General features: G+C 40.1%; 1 protein-coding gene across 22 annotated transcripts in view; it reads left to right on the top strand.

Moving 5' to 3' along the window:
- Nucleotides 1–14,621, top strand: part of DLG2 (discs large MAGUK scaffold protein 2) — a 1,040,391-nt gene that overhangs the window by 986,268 nt on the left and 39,502 nt on the right. For all 22 annotated transcript variants that reach the window (XM_056327218.1, XM_056327222.1, XM_056327223.1 and 19 more), the window contains one exon: nt 10,615–10,690. In XM_056327218.1, the coding sequence (XP_056183193.1) occupies nt 10,615–10,690 (76 nt within the window). The remainder of the gene's footprint in view (nt 1–10,614; nt 10,691–14,621) is intronic.

A 14,621-nucleotide genomic window follows, 5' to 3' on the forward strand; every position in this document is an offset into this window, starting at 1 on the left:
ATTTCATAAAAGGTTGCAGTTGTACAAGGTTATTTTTTCCAATGCACTGAAGAGTGAGTATTATTTCCTTTCTGTGGATTCTGGATGATCCCTCAGAGCCAGGGAGACTGATGTGCTTTTGCCATCATCTTCTGTGGTCATTTACACCACCCAAGGGGAAGATGAGCAATCAATGCATACAGAGAATAGCGCTCATCATACTTGCCTGAACGTACTAATTCAGGGTTGAATTTCCTCTGCAGGTGTGGGCTATTGACCGTGAGAGGCTTGATATAAAACAGAGTAGTCCTGGGATTCATTTGACCAAATGTAGGCAACTATGGCATGGAAATCTTCAGTTAAGCTGTTTACTCCAGGATGCTGTATCTCTTATGGTTTATACGTGACTATTTCTATAGGCATTGCATTATATATAATGTGGCATATGTCATACCTAGCAGTAAATTATGCCTTGTGATAGCACAGGAGAAAAAGGAGCATCTGCAGCCGTTTGTTGGGCTGTGACTTGTCCTGCAAGCCCAACTTCCTATGATGTTGTAGGTTGAAGAGGTTTTATATTTGTCTTGTACCTTTCAATCCCTCATTTATTTCTGTTACTTTTCTTTAGAGTTTTTTGAGGGGTTGGTTTGGTGGGGTTTGTTTTTGGGGTTGGTGGGGTTTCCTTTTGGTGTTGCACTTGGACTCATTCTGCCTATGTACGCATGCAGGAATACTGCCCCATGGGACTGTAACATTTTTTGTGCTTTGGGTCAGGCAGAAGCTACACAGATCCAGGGATTATTAGTGCTAGGGTGAGTCTTTTAGCTGTCGCTTTACTACTTGATCTCCTGTCCAGCAACAGCTAATATGCAATTCCTACATTTTTCACAAGTGAAACCATTATCAAATAGCTCTGAAAGCCAGTGACTGCTTTGATTTTATTTTGGTGTGTATATATATATGTATACAAATACATGTATATATGTATATATACACACAAAGCCATAACAAGTACATTATATTACTTCTTTAAGGTGCTGTGTAATGGTAACTGCTGTCCAAGTGTTTAGGTTTCTATGGTTTTTACATCTTTTTATAGGAGAGCCCTTCACACAGTGACATTTTAGCATGAGCTAAGAGAAATTTTGAAAGATAAATCAAGACTTCATACTCTGTTTCTCCCCTATGAGATATGTGTTATACCAGAAGAAATCATAATTTATAATTACAGGGGAGCTGCCATTCATTATTCTCTCCAGGATGTTTGATACATTACCAGATTTTACCTCTTAGTGATTCAGTGGAGTCTGAAAGCTATTTTTCATTAGATTTCAGTGCTGCTGCCAGTGTGTGGACTTGTTGCCTGGTTGATTATTAATTGTAAAGTCAGGCTTTAAGAGGGAGTTTTGGAGGGTAGCACTGCAGCTAGGGGACGGTTATGAATGAGGCAGCATGAAGAAATGAGGGTGGCCTGTATTTCTCCCCTGATCTGCACAAGGACCAAATCTCATGAACTGGTGAGCCGGTGACCTCAGTGGGGATTAACAAAAACTAAATGCTGAGTATCCTGCAGTGCTAAAACACCATTGTAGCCCTTTCTACACCTGAAAACAATGTTTTGTCCATTTGTCAGTATCTATTTATTGCCTCATTGGAGCTGTTCTTGACCATGGGACTGAGTAGCCAGCTGGGTAGAAAACAAATATAATGCTATGAAGGTGTGATATGGTAATATATTGATGCTGGGAACAGTGGGACTTCAACATAAGAGGCTGCAAACCCCTTCAGTTGTGGTTTGACAGTAAGTAATTCATTATAGTATGAATGAATTAATATTGAAGGCCAAATTTCTCTTGGTTCCACATCTGCCAAAAAGATTCATCCAATGTCTAAGGTGAGAGCAGGGCAGAGTTACACCGGGCAGGTTCTCCAGGGTGAGGGGACATAACTACCAGTCCTGTACCAATGCCTCAGGCAGCCTGTGATACTGTTTGGGCACTATGTTTACACATGCGAACTGCTCCCCGATTTTCAAAAATCACTATTTTACACTATAATGACCAACAGAATTAGATTTATAATATATTTTTGTTACATTTAGACATATAGATGTATAGATCTAGATTAGAGGTTCCATGTATGCTGGGCTTTTGATCACAATAATTTTTATTTGCCTCATTGTCCTTCCTATGGTCCAGATAAACAAAACAAATTCAGCTTCCCATAAAGGGCAGCAGCAAGCTGAGCTGCCTATATCTAAGATTCCCTCTCCATGGAAAAACATTAGTTAAAGTGAATCAACAAAAAGCATGAAACCAATGTGCATGTTACAAGTGTATTAAATTCCCAGACAGATGTTCTAATTCAGTAGTAAAGAGATTTTAATTTGCTGTAGCATTGATTTTACACCTCCAGTTCTTTTCACTTTTTCTCCGCTGAGTCTCTGTACGCAGAAAATCTCCTACCTTGCAAGCCCCACACGACAGCAACCTTCCACTTCTTGATGAATGTCAAGCTTCAGTATTTTCTGACATGTGTACGACTGCTTGACTTGGGTTTGTGGCTCTGAAAGTAAGTTAGGCTGCGATTTCACACATATTGCCCCAGAATGGCTGAGTGTAACTTCTCACCGCTTTTACTACTGCTCCCACTGTAGCGTGGATACAGCCTGTATGCTGTAGTAGAGGATTTGGTCCTAATGGAATATTTAATGTATTTATACATTTTTATATATAGATGTGTGTGTGTGTGTGCGTGTATGTATGTATGTATATACACATATATATATATTTATATATTTGTTATAAAACCACTAAAATATTTATAATAATCTTCCTGTTGTCTTTAAGATGTGCAGCCACAAAACTGCTCTCAAACTGGACATCATTCTAAGATACCCATTTTCCACTAGTTTAAATGCATCTAACTACAAAGTGTTGTGCAACTTATATCTGTTAATACCAGCTAAAGGTGTATGATGGTACCAGCCTGATCCTTGTGTTCTCAAACAGACAACATTCTCCCCACAAATACATGTAACCACTCTCTCCTTTCAGAGCAAAATGGGGGGGAAAGTACATGAAAAACAATGTTTCACAAACATTTAAGGACAAGGAACTGAAGGTTTTCCCAGCACAGAAGTCCCTGTGGGGAAAAAGCCAACTTGAATTTGTTATTCTGCTCAGCTTGGTAGAAGGGCAAGTTTATCCACTCGAGTTTTATTTTTAACGGTTTCCTATAAACTGTCTACCTTTCTAAACATTCCTTAATACTTTAATCCTTAGATGAAAACTTTTTAAGGTGGGATAATCATGTAAGCTTTGTCTAAAATAAGTTCCCTGACTATACTTCCTAATCTCATTGGCAAAAATAAATATGGAATAAAATTGATATGTATGTGTACATATGTATTTTATGAGAATTCAATTCCTAATGGCATTAGGTCTACTCTTCTCATAAAATATTGACCAGGTGCTGAGCTGCTCCCTATAATCAAGTCACTGAAAGTGGATTGCTGAATGAGAGTACATTCTCTCCTCCTGAAAAATACATGTTCTGTTGCAAAAATACCACTTCAGGAATGCTCAAAAATAGTTTTGGGAATGGGAATCTAAGCTCAGAGCTCACATGAACAACACTAAGCAGTGCAGAGGATGAAAGCAATAAAAAACCATGGACCAAGTCCACATATTTGGACCATAAATAATAATACATCGTTTCACTTCTTTCACTTGATGGGCAGGCAAAACAAATATAATGTGGATGACCTGGAAATGGTGAAGCAAGAAAAGAAGAAACATGTTAATACAGATGTGAAATATAGCAGGGTCTTTCTAATATCTATTTCACATTGTATTCTTCTATACTTGCTACAGTTCTCATGCTGGATTTGGAAATAACTCATTCTGCAGAACACTTTTGTGCCAAATCTGTGCAGATTAGATGACTGTGGCCATTTCATTTGATTCTCGATACCAGTTTGCAATGTACGTATGTATTCTACGTCAGTGATGAATGCTGTTGTTGAAGATTAAAGCGTGTCTCACTTGGTGTTTTATATCTCAGCTGTGAAGACTGATTAGGGCTTTTAGAAAGGCACTGACAAAATTCCTAGTGGTCCATTAACCCCCAGCAATGGAAGATCATGGTTCATGTCTGGCCAAGTTATGCTTGATTTCTTCTTGTTTGCAGTGCACAAGAAGAACTGAAAATCTCATTTTGAAAAATCTCAAAGGCCCATTTTCAACAGCTGCGCATGCACAGAAACACAAAAGCAGATAGACATCACACTGCAGTGAGAGTTGCATCCCAGTAGTAAGTTCCTCAGGAGAGGAGTAGGAAGAGAACAGCATCCAAACAAACTGAAGCCTTGAACTGGCTAGTGAGGACACACTGAAGTGTGAGGTGTATTTTCAATGTACCTCTCCACCTCTTTAGCTTTACTTGGGAAGAAGAGAATGAATCCTGACCATTTTTTGAAAAAAGGGCCATGAGGTGTCTACTCCCAAGCAAGGTTTCCAGAGAAAACAAGTATACAGGGTATGCTCCAGCTGTCCCAGATCTCAGATGGTCTTAGACCATTTCCCTGTACGCAGCAGTGTTTCTGCAGGGAGTCATTTCCCTGTACACAGCAGTGTTTCTGCAGGGAGTCACACTTTTGGAGAGCAGGTGGAAAGCCGGAGGTGAAACCCCCACCAGTTGGTGCTAGTTTCCACATAGGGCTCAGAGCTTTTCATCTCCAAACTCACATCTGCATGCTGGATGCAGGTGTCTTTGAACATTTCTTGAAATCTCATCGAGTTCAGTGACCCCCAGGCACTTTTGAAAATGGGACTTGAGCCATTAAGTACTTTTGGAAATTGTATTTGCGCTTTCCTTATCCCTTAGGTTAGCTCTGTCGAGCAGATAGATAATTAGAAACGGGCACGGGAGCGATGTGTACATCAGCAAGCCAGTGTTGCAATCTGGGCCTCTGCAAATTTGGCAGATAGGAATCCTCCCCCTTCACTTCATTTTCTTTGCACAACTCCGCATAATCTTGCTTTTGCAGGAGCGGTGAAAGAAAATGGATACAGTTTGAAGTGAAATATTTCTTCTTTTAAAGACAATTTCCTCAGCTGATTGATCAAATTGTTGTCCAAGGGATGGTAGGTTTGCTGTCAACTAAAGCAATGTAAGGAACTGACACTCATGCATGCCATTTAGGCGTTCACGATGTCAGCTGCTGCAAAAAAAACCTTTTGTGCCTAAACTCCCTTTTCCTTGGGGAAAAAAAGGAGTCAGGGGTATTTTTCCATAAATATGGTGATTACACAGACCCAAAGGCTCAAAAAGAGTGCTAAAAGTGCTTGAATGGGTGTTCTTTTAAAAAATATATTTGCTAAGAGCTGCATCAATGATGCTAAAAGAACTGCTATTCAAGACTTTCTCTCTTCATCATTTCAGTTCCCTTTTTAGCTCTGCCTATGGCAAAAGTGTCTCAGTAGCTCAGATGAGAAATTGTGGGAACGCCTTAGTTCACCGCATTCATGCACTCTGACCACCTCGGCAAAGACTAAATCTTTGGAAAGTCAAGCTACATTCTAACAGAGTTCTCCAGAGCATGTAAAACCAAGGCTCTTCAGGCATTCAGACATTGCATTGAGTCCTTCAGGAAAAAGAGAATATATTCCTGACACCAGGGCAAGACATGCCACGTTTTAAGTCCCAGACCCAAGACACGAAGGCAGTAGAGCACCGGAGCTGATGTACTTTAGGAGCATATTTGAAAGTGGGCAAAACCATTTATTCTGCCCCAGCATTTTTTCCAACAGCTAACCCATTTCGTTGACACTTCGGGCAGCAACAATAATATAATCACCCTGAGACACATGAAATTTCACCTTGGAAGTTTACAGTTCAGCTAAATTATAAGTAACCGAGAGCAGTTTTATTGTGGAAGGTGTCAGGAAAATTGCAACAGGGGGCAACACTGCGTGCTATCCTTAATACAGTACCAGGTTATGAAACATTTGTAATATTCAGCAGGCATGCTGAGCATGTATGAATGTTGTCGGTATGTTTGCCTGGAGGATTAATGGCACTTAATGACATTATTTATATACTTCTCAAAGCGGTGCAGAATGTTTCTGCAGCTCCTCATCTGTCTGCTATGCCTGTAGAAAGCAGCGATGCCTCCGTGGCTGCTAATGCAATTATGGTGAATTTCATAAATAAGATTCACTCTTCAGGGTTAATTTCCAAATTTCTTTATGCACTGAAAAAGAAATGAAGTTAAAAGCAGATGTTTCAGGAAGTTAGACATAACTGGAATGAGTTTAAATGTTAACATAGATTAATAAGTAGAATACTGTGTTCATTTGAGCTAATTATTTTCTCAGAAGGCATCTGTCCTGTTTAGGCAATTACACAGCCTCAAGTCTTAATTTCTTACCGGTACTACCAAGGGACTCTATCTGCTCATTTAAGTTTGAGACTGTTCATGTGTTTTTAATAACACAGATTTAATTTGAAAGCTTCATTTGAGCTGTTTCCATGTGAATATTCCACACTTACAGAAAAATGCATTTATTTTAAATTTAAACTGTAACTATAGTAACCAACATTCACTGTGTTTCAGTAGGAAATATATAAGCCCACTCAGACAGAAAGAAACGTGTTAATTATCATTCTATCAAAAGACTAGAGTTTGCATTTTAAAAAATAATTATCTGAAACTACGTATTCTTACTATCTAGACTTAGAAACCAAGAGTTTTACAGGAATGCATTCTACTGTCATTTGTGGGAAACTGTGAAAGTTCAAAAAAGGCTCATACGTGGACAACTTTGGAGGATATAATAAACCTCACTTTTTTCTTAGCTATTTATTGTCTAATAAAAGTACAATATCGAGCTCTTATAAGCTAGCTTTGCAGGACTCAACTTAGATTTCCTAGAGCAATTCTTAACCTTAGACAAATAGAGTTACTGTTTCAATTATACATAGATGATTGGATTTTCTTGCTTGGGCCCATAGATGATAGATTCTGTAGATGATTTTGCAAAGGTAGTAAATGTCACTTTTCCAGTAATGACCATATTAGTCAAAGTGAGTAGGGACATGAGTAGCTTCATAGAATTATAAAATCATAGAATGATTTGGGTTGGAAGGGACCTTAAAGACCGGGGGCAACCCATATTAAATTTCTGAGGGAACTGGGGGTGTTTAGCCTGGAGAGGAGGAGGCTCAGGGGGGACCTTCTCGCTCTCTACAGCTGCCTGACAGGGGCTGTGGGCAGGTGGGGGTCGGTCTCTTCTCCCAGTAACAAGCGACAGGACAAGAGGAAACAGCCTCAAGTTGTACCAGAGGAGGGTTAGATTGGATAGTAGGAAAAGTTTCTTCACTGAAAAAGTTGCCAAGCATTGGAACAGGCTGACCAGGGAGGTGGAATCACCATCCCAGGAGGTATTTCAAAAACACATAGATTCAGTGCTTAGGGACATGGTTTAGTGATGGACTTGGCAGTCGTGGGTTAATGGTTGGACTTGATGATCCTACTTTTCAAACCCAAATGATTCTATGATTCTAAAGACTATCCAGTCCCAATCCCCCTGCCATAGGCAGGGACCTTCCACCAGCCCAGGCTGCTCCCAGCCCCGTCCAGCCTGGCCTTGAGCCCTGCCAGGGATGGGGCACCCACAGCTGCTCTGGGCAGCCTGGGACAGTGTCTTGTCACACTCACAGGGAAGAATTTCCTCCTAATAGCTAATCTAAATCTCCCCTCTTTCAGTTTAAAGCCATTCCCCCTTGTCCTGTCACTGCCTGCCCTTGTAAAAAGCCCCTCTCCAGCGTCTTTGTCAGCCCTGTTAGGCACTGGCAGCTGCTATAAGGTCTCCTCCTCTTCTCCAGGCTGAACAATGCCAACTCTCCCAGCCTGTCTCCAGAGGAGAGGTGCTCCAGCCTTCTGATCATCTTTGTGGCCTTCCTCTAGACCTTCTCTAACAGGTCCATGTCTTCCCTGTACTGGGGGCCCCAGAGCTGAGCGCAGCACTGCAGGTGGGGTCTCACCAGAGCAGATCAGAGGCAGAGAATCACCTCCCTTGACCTGCTGCCCGCGCTGCTTTTGATGCAGCCCAGGATTTGGTTGGCTTTCTGGTCTGCAAGCGCACATTGCTGGGTCATGTTGAGCTTCTCATCCACCAACACCCCCAAGTCCTTCTCCTCAGGGCTGCGCTTAGTCCTTTCTCTGTCCGGCCTGTGTCTGTACTTGGGATCACCCTGACTCACATGAAGGACCTTGCACTCGGCCTCGCTGAACTTCATGAGGTTTGCATAGGCCCGCCTCTAAAGCCTGTCAAGGTCCCTCTAGATGGCATCCTTTCCCTCCAGCATGTTGACCATACCACACAGCTTCATGTTGTCAGAAAACTTGCTGAGGGTGCACTTGATCACACTGTCCATGTTGCTGGCAAAGATGTTAAACAGCACTGGTACCAATAGCAACCCCTGAGGAAGATAGTCATCACTGATCTCTACTTGGACATCAAGTTGACCGCTGTTGACCGCAACACTTTGAGTGTGACCATCCAGCCAATTCTTTACCCACCAAGTGGTCCATCTGGCAAATCCATTTTACTGAAGCTGTGGATATCAGGTTCGAGTAACATCTGAGTCTTTTCATTAGAGCTTTTCAACTTTCTTTAAATCTATGAATACCAGAACTGTACAGACTAGGCCAAATTTTGGGTCATACCACACAGCAGTTTGGGCTCAGGTCCCAGCAGGTGAGCTCACAGGGGCTGCGTGCTCTTGTTTTTCAGACCAGGACTGAGCTTTCAAAGCAAATACAATTTTTGCCCTCTCTTTCTGCACTTTGGTTCATCTTTTGGGTGAACATGTACTAGATTTGTTTGTATTAAACTGTTCTCGAAGATGAGCTCACCCAATGCACCCACCTGCTAATGGATGGTCAGTTTATGGAGCTAGACTAGGACTAGCCCAAAATAAAAATCCTGAAATGTTTGTGTCCTCTCCTATTTGGTTACATTATTTGGTAGTGTGAACCTGCCACACCTTTTTTGCAGAGCTAACCCGTTAGCAATGTTGTCTTCACTGAAATGAGTCAGAAAAACAAATTCTTTGCATTCTAACTGCTTGCAGATGTTTGTGGAGGGCATGGTTTAAATAAGACCAATCACCCAATTCACAGCATTTTACAGTGGCTGAAAATAGCTTTTCTGCCCCCAGCATTTATATATCTCCTCAGAAATGCTCTCTGGCCAAACTATGTAGTTTTAAGTAATCAAAGCCTCAAGAAAGTTTCTGTGCACTTGAACATTGTAACAAATAGCATACCTCCATCTTTCAGAAGATAATTTTGAATTATTTTTTTTTTTAGGTTAGATTGGGTTTTTAAAAGAAGAAAAACTTTCAGTGATAACATTTTCAAAATTACTTAAGTTGAGCTGAGGTCAAGACCATCAAAAATCTGTGGCATTGTAAAGTCAGTATTGTAGAACCTAAGATTTAAACAGCGATCATGTGCAAAGGGCTCTGCAAAGAATGTGTCTGGAGAATGTTGGTTTATGGGTTTGAAGCAATTTGAGAAACTTAAAATACCTAACACATTTGTTAAGGATTGCCCAATAACACATTGGCCCCTGGAAAGCTTTCAGGTACCTCCCTCAAACTCAGGTTAGTAAGAAATTCTCTGGGGTTTTTTGAGATTCAAGGCAAAGGTTGCTCTGAAGCATAAGGGAAAGGAGCTTCCACTTCCCCTCGTCCTGTCTGCTCCAGTCAGACAAGCTTCTGGATCCGCACAGTCAGCTGATTAGCACCTTGAAAACATTACAATCTATTCCCTTCTATTACTCGGTTAGTTTTCTGATGCAGGGAGGCAGCAATGAGGGGCACTGCTGGGGGCAAAGGGAAGTGAAGCAATGCAGGGGGAAGGAACAAGACTCTCCTTTCCAACAACTACAATTTCTTACACCTTCTCAACCCGCCAGGTGTAGCTTCACCCTTTTTACTTTGCACTGGCCATGAACTTAGACAGTTCACTGCTGTTTGTCACATGCTGTTTCGTAAGCTATTTTAAGTTAATTTTTAGGGTATTTTAAAGGTATTTTTGAAGTTCATTGGTCTGAAAATACAGGTGTGTTTTTTTAAAAAAAATATATATTCAGAAATTGTGAGATTCACTTTACCTTATTTGCATGATCTAAAATTTACTCCATCGTAAAGTGCACATCTGAAAGCAGTGAGGTGAACAGCTTATTCTCTCCGTCCTTGTTTCATTCCTCTGACCACAGAAGAACTTTAAATGTTGCCTGATTTTTTGACAGCTTAAATTAGACAGGGTCTTTAATGAGCTTTTATCACACTCCCATGTGCGTTGGGAGGCAGTGCCGTTCTGCTGGTATAGGACAGCCAAGACTCCTTGAATACATACAGTCCTGTGTTTGCCACGAAACTGCTGCTTGGCTGGGGAAGTGACCTTATGTCTCTCTCTTTCCAACTTATTAATTTGCTTTAAATGCTCACTGTATGTATAGTAAGCCACTAATGGCCTTGGGAGATCAGATATCAAATGTATAGTACAAAACACTGCTACAATCAACATGTGTTTCTTTATTTGTGTTTTCTTTTCCCCAGAGTTGAAAGGAAGGAGCGTGCGCGTTTGAAGACAGTGAAATTCAACGCAAAACCTGGTGTAATTGATGCAAAAGGGGTAGGTAAATAGTGAAATCTTTTGAAATTGCACTTTGTAATTGTTTCATATGTTTCAGGGTCGAGAAAATTTTAGCAACATAAGGAATATTTAGATTGTTGCAACCAAGACCTGGAGTACAGTGAAATACAGACAGGAGTATAGTATGATACAATCTTCAAAATAATTAAATATTCTTTCTATAATAATACTGACTGACAGTGCCTCCTAATTGGAAGGTACTAGGAAAATAAAGAACATTGTGACAGCTGTGATTTTAGTTAAGGGGTGGATAGGGAAGAAAAGACTTTAAAAACCGATGCAGATTGATAATTGTTTAATGAAATAGGGCAACAAGTGTAAATTCCCTGGCTTCACAAGCTGTTACATCTCAAACAAAAGATTGAAACTTGAAGAGTCCTGGATGCAAAAATTAGGTTTCGGATGTTCTGCTTTGACAGTTGTGACAGACATTGAACACAGGTGTGTTTCACAGCAGGCACGACAGGTCAGCCAACACAACACATGCAAGTTCCCTTCCACCGGTGCTACCTCCCACTCTGCAGCATCACTTCATCATGCTCAACAGCCAACAGTTCTCACTAGCCTGATGTCTAATTCCCTGTACGTTGCCATCTGGCTGGTGAGAGTTATAGCATGAGAAATGTCCACAGTTCTGGCTGTTGAGGTGTATTTTCCTGCTGAAGGGTAGCTTGTATTTATAGCAGTAGTGAACGCTTGACTTTGCGTTCACAGGAATTTATTTTTTACAACAGTCCAGTTGGCACGCATGGGATTTACAGCTGAGGGTTTCTGTGAGCAAACCAAGAGACAGAGCTTCAGCAACCATCAGCAAAAAGTCCTGTTTGGCCACAGAAAACACAGGGCAGGGCCAAAACTGGGTGATGAGAGGACACAGTCGTAGGTAGGTGCTAGCAAGGGGCAAAACCAAGTGGTTCAGCAGGTCCCTTCCAGACTGGCTGTTCCTGCGGTCCTCTGCCTCATCTGTAATTCTCATTCTTAATCTCTTCTGCTTCAGTTTCCCTCTGTAATGGGAAGAATTATTATTCTATTGTTCCCATAATAATTATTCCATAGTTCCAGTTTATTTTGTCTTTCACTCAAATTAGCAGGGTAAGAAGTTCCTCTTGCTATGGACAAACATTTTCTAGTGTAGTGGGTCCCAAACCACTACCTGCCAGCAAAACAGTATTCCAGACTTGCAAATACTTCCCTGTTACTGCCCTACAGAACAGTACCTGAGTTCAGTGCAAATGCAGAATAATTGCACAGACTGAACCCAGTTTTCCAGATTTATAAGGTATGAGGAATCCAGAGTTCAGGCTCTGCACGTTATTTACACATGCAGATAGCTTGGTATAAAATATGTTAAAAAATGTATAAAATATGGTACAAAATATGTTACAAAAATTGTGAAAGGATGTATTCATCTCATTGCATTTCTTCAGGAGTCAGAATTCCATTTTTCATTTTGAAATGACCACTCTCTGCAAACCCGTAAATTAATGTCGCCATTTATTTGGAGAGACAATAAGCTTTATATTGCCAATGAAATCACTTGTTAAATGTCTATTTCCTGTATATAATCAAAGCCTCAGGGAAATAATTCATTCATATAACTAATGGCCCTTATTCAAGTGAGTCTGTCAAGAATTTAATTACCTCTTGATTCCCCAAATTGTTTTTCTATTTTTGTCATCAGTGCAACATTAATCTCACAGCCATTCATGTCAATGTTTGTTTCAGTGTTTAGGAAATTGCGTAATTACAGACCAAGAACACTGTACCCTTTTGAAAGCACACTTTCTATTGTTAGTATTTGCTAAAATTTGCTTTTGTGTATTAAAAAAAAATATTTAAAAAGCCTACAATTTCAAGGCTTTCTGGGAAAAGATAATGCATGCTTGTGTTTGGAAGAGCATAAAGGGAACAAGTGTTCACTGTTAAATTAAGGATCAACATGTGAAATGAGGTGTTTGAGCACACATGTATGTATGTGCTTTCTAGGGACTGGCATTTCCATTTAGTCTTTCAGTGTTCAAAAAGAAGTGGTGTAAGCTGTCTAACAGCGTATGCTTTAGGGTTTTTTATCTGGAAGAAATTCAGTCCAGATAAACAGGGCTGCAGTAGGCCTAAAGAACTCTTTTGTTTTGAAATCAAGCTAAAATTCAGATAGCAAAGGGCTTATATGTGTCTGTTGCACCTTTATGCCCATACATTCATGACCATGTGGACAAGCAGTACTGTCTTAATTTACCCTAAAGATTAAATTGGGAGAATAGCTTTTCGTGGGCTAAATTTGGCCAGATGTGCATGGAAGATTTTTTTTTAAACAAAATTAACTGAATGCAGAGAATCCTTGAGTTTTTTTGCACAAGTAAAAGGGTTATCCTGTTGCAATTTTACCAGAATCATCTTGCTGGCCTCAACCTTTCTTCCCCTTTAGAAGCAATGTTTAAGAGCAGATAACCCACAGCAAAGGTTTCATGCATTAGTGCAAAAATTTCTTTGAGCTAAACTAAGATTTTAAAACATGAACTGTCTAGTTATTCTACAAGTTCTTAAAGTTTTATGCATTTATACCTCATTTTTAATCTCAAATCTGGAGATGAGGTACAAAGAAAGTATTACAGATGATGTGACATCTGTAGCTGATCAGCTTCTTGTGTCTGAAAAGGTGTTTAAGAACACACTCAGCATTGCTAAGACAAACAGTTGACAAACCTGTTAGCAGGGATAGCCAAAGGATAATATTTTCAAAGGCCCAAAAGTTTCTCTTTTTCAAGCCAAACTTGGGTGCATTACCTCATCTAGAAAATTAGTTCAACTTTTTTTTTTTTTGTAAATGTGATTTAGAATATTTATATCACTTGTAATTAGTTTCATTGGACTCCTCCAATCCATGGCTTGTGAAATTAAAGTCTACAAAATCAGGATGGATACAAAACTAGGGAATGTGACTCACAATTAGGGAACTCCAGCGATATCTTCTGGTCTCAGGTTTAAATCAGACAAGTCAGACAATCAGATAGTATTTCCATACAATGCAAAATTAAATTCTGGTGCTCATTATTACAGGATATTGTATAAAAATAATTTTAAAAGGAATTAGATAAGTTAGCAAGCAATGGATCCAATGACGACTTTTAACACTTTTGTCATGTAGCTCAGGACATGCTAGTTGTTGATTTCAAGAAGCAGAGACGTTATAAAAGGGGAAGGATCATGTTTCCTCTACTTTTGCCTTTCAACATCTGTTACTGGGTAACTTCAGAAAAAGCTGCTGGGCTAACTGGATCTCTGGTTTAACCCAATAAAATTACTTTTCTTTCATGTTCTGTTCATTCTGACTGAAAGAAACTTATTTGTTCAGGTTCAGAGACATCATCAGAATCCTAGGTCCCATTAACATTTTTAAAGATATCAAACCAATTAGAGATGTTAGCACCTGTGTAATAAGGAAAAGAATACAAATATTGGTATAAACAGCTTCATTTCACAAAGCAAAGATAGTGCTTCAGTTGTGTTGACCAAGTTCAGTCTCTAGCTTCATTCATATAATTGTAGTAATGATCTTCACCAGCTTTTCTACTTGTCATTGAAGGTGGCTGGAGTATGAAAGCAACCAGTCCGTCCCTCTGGTTCCCTACGGCTGCTCTGTGCTGCTGCAGCAAAGGCTAGGGTTTCCAGGACACTGGCTACCTTAAAGGTTCAAACTTAGAAAAGATAAATGAAGGTAGCATAAATAAAGTGAAGATAACATGGTTATGATGTCCTAAGTGATTGCTGTCTCGGACTAAGGGGCCCACTGGTCTATGGATAATCAATGGAAAGTAGAGCAGCCCAAAAGTTTGTCTGATATTCATGCTGGAGGAAGCTACAGGAGTTATGTGAGCACAAACTCAATTCAAAAGTGTATTTTGTGCTACAA

This window comes from Falco biarmicus, chromosome 2 (genome assembly GCF_023638135.1).
Source record: "Falco biarmicus isolate bFalBia1 chromosome 2, bFalBia1.pri, whole genome shotgun sequence".
Classification (NCBI taxonomy): domain Eukaryota; kingdom Metazoa; phylum Chordata; class Aves; order Falconiformes; family Falconidae; genus Falco; species Falco biarmicus.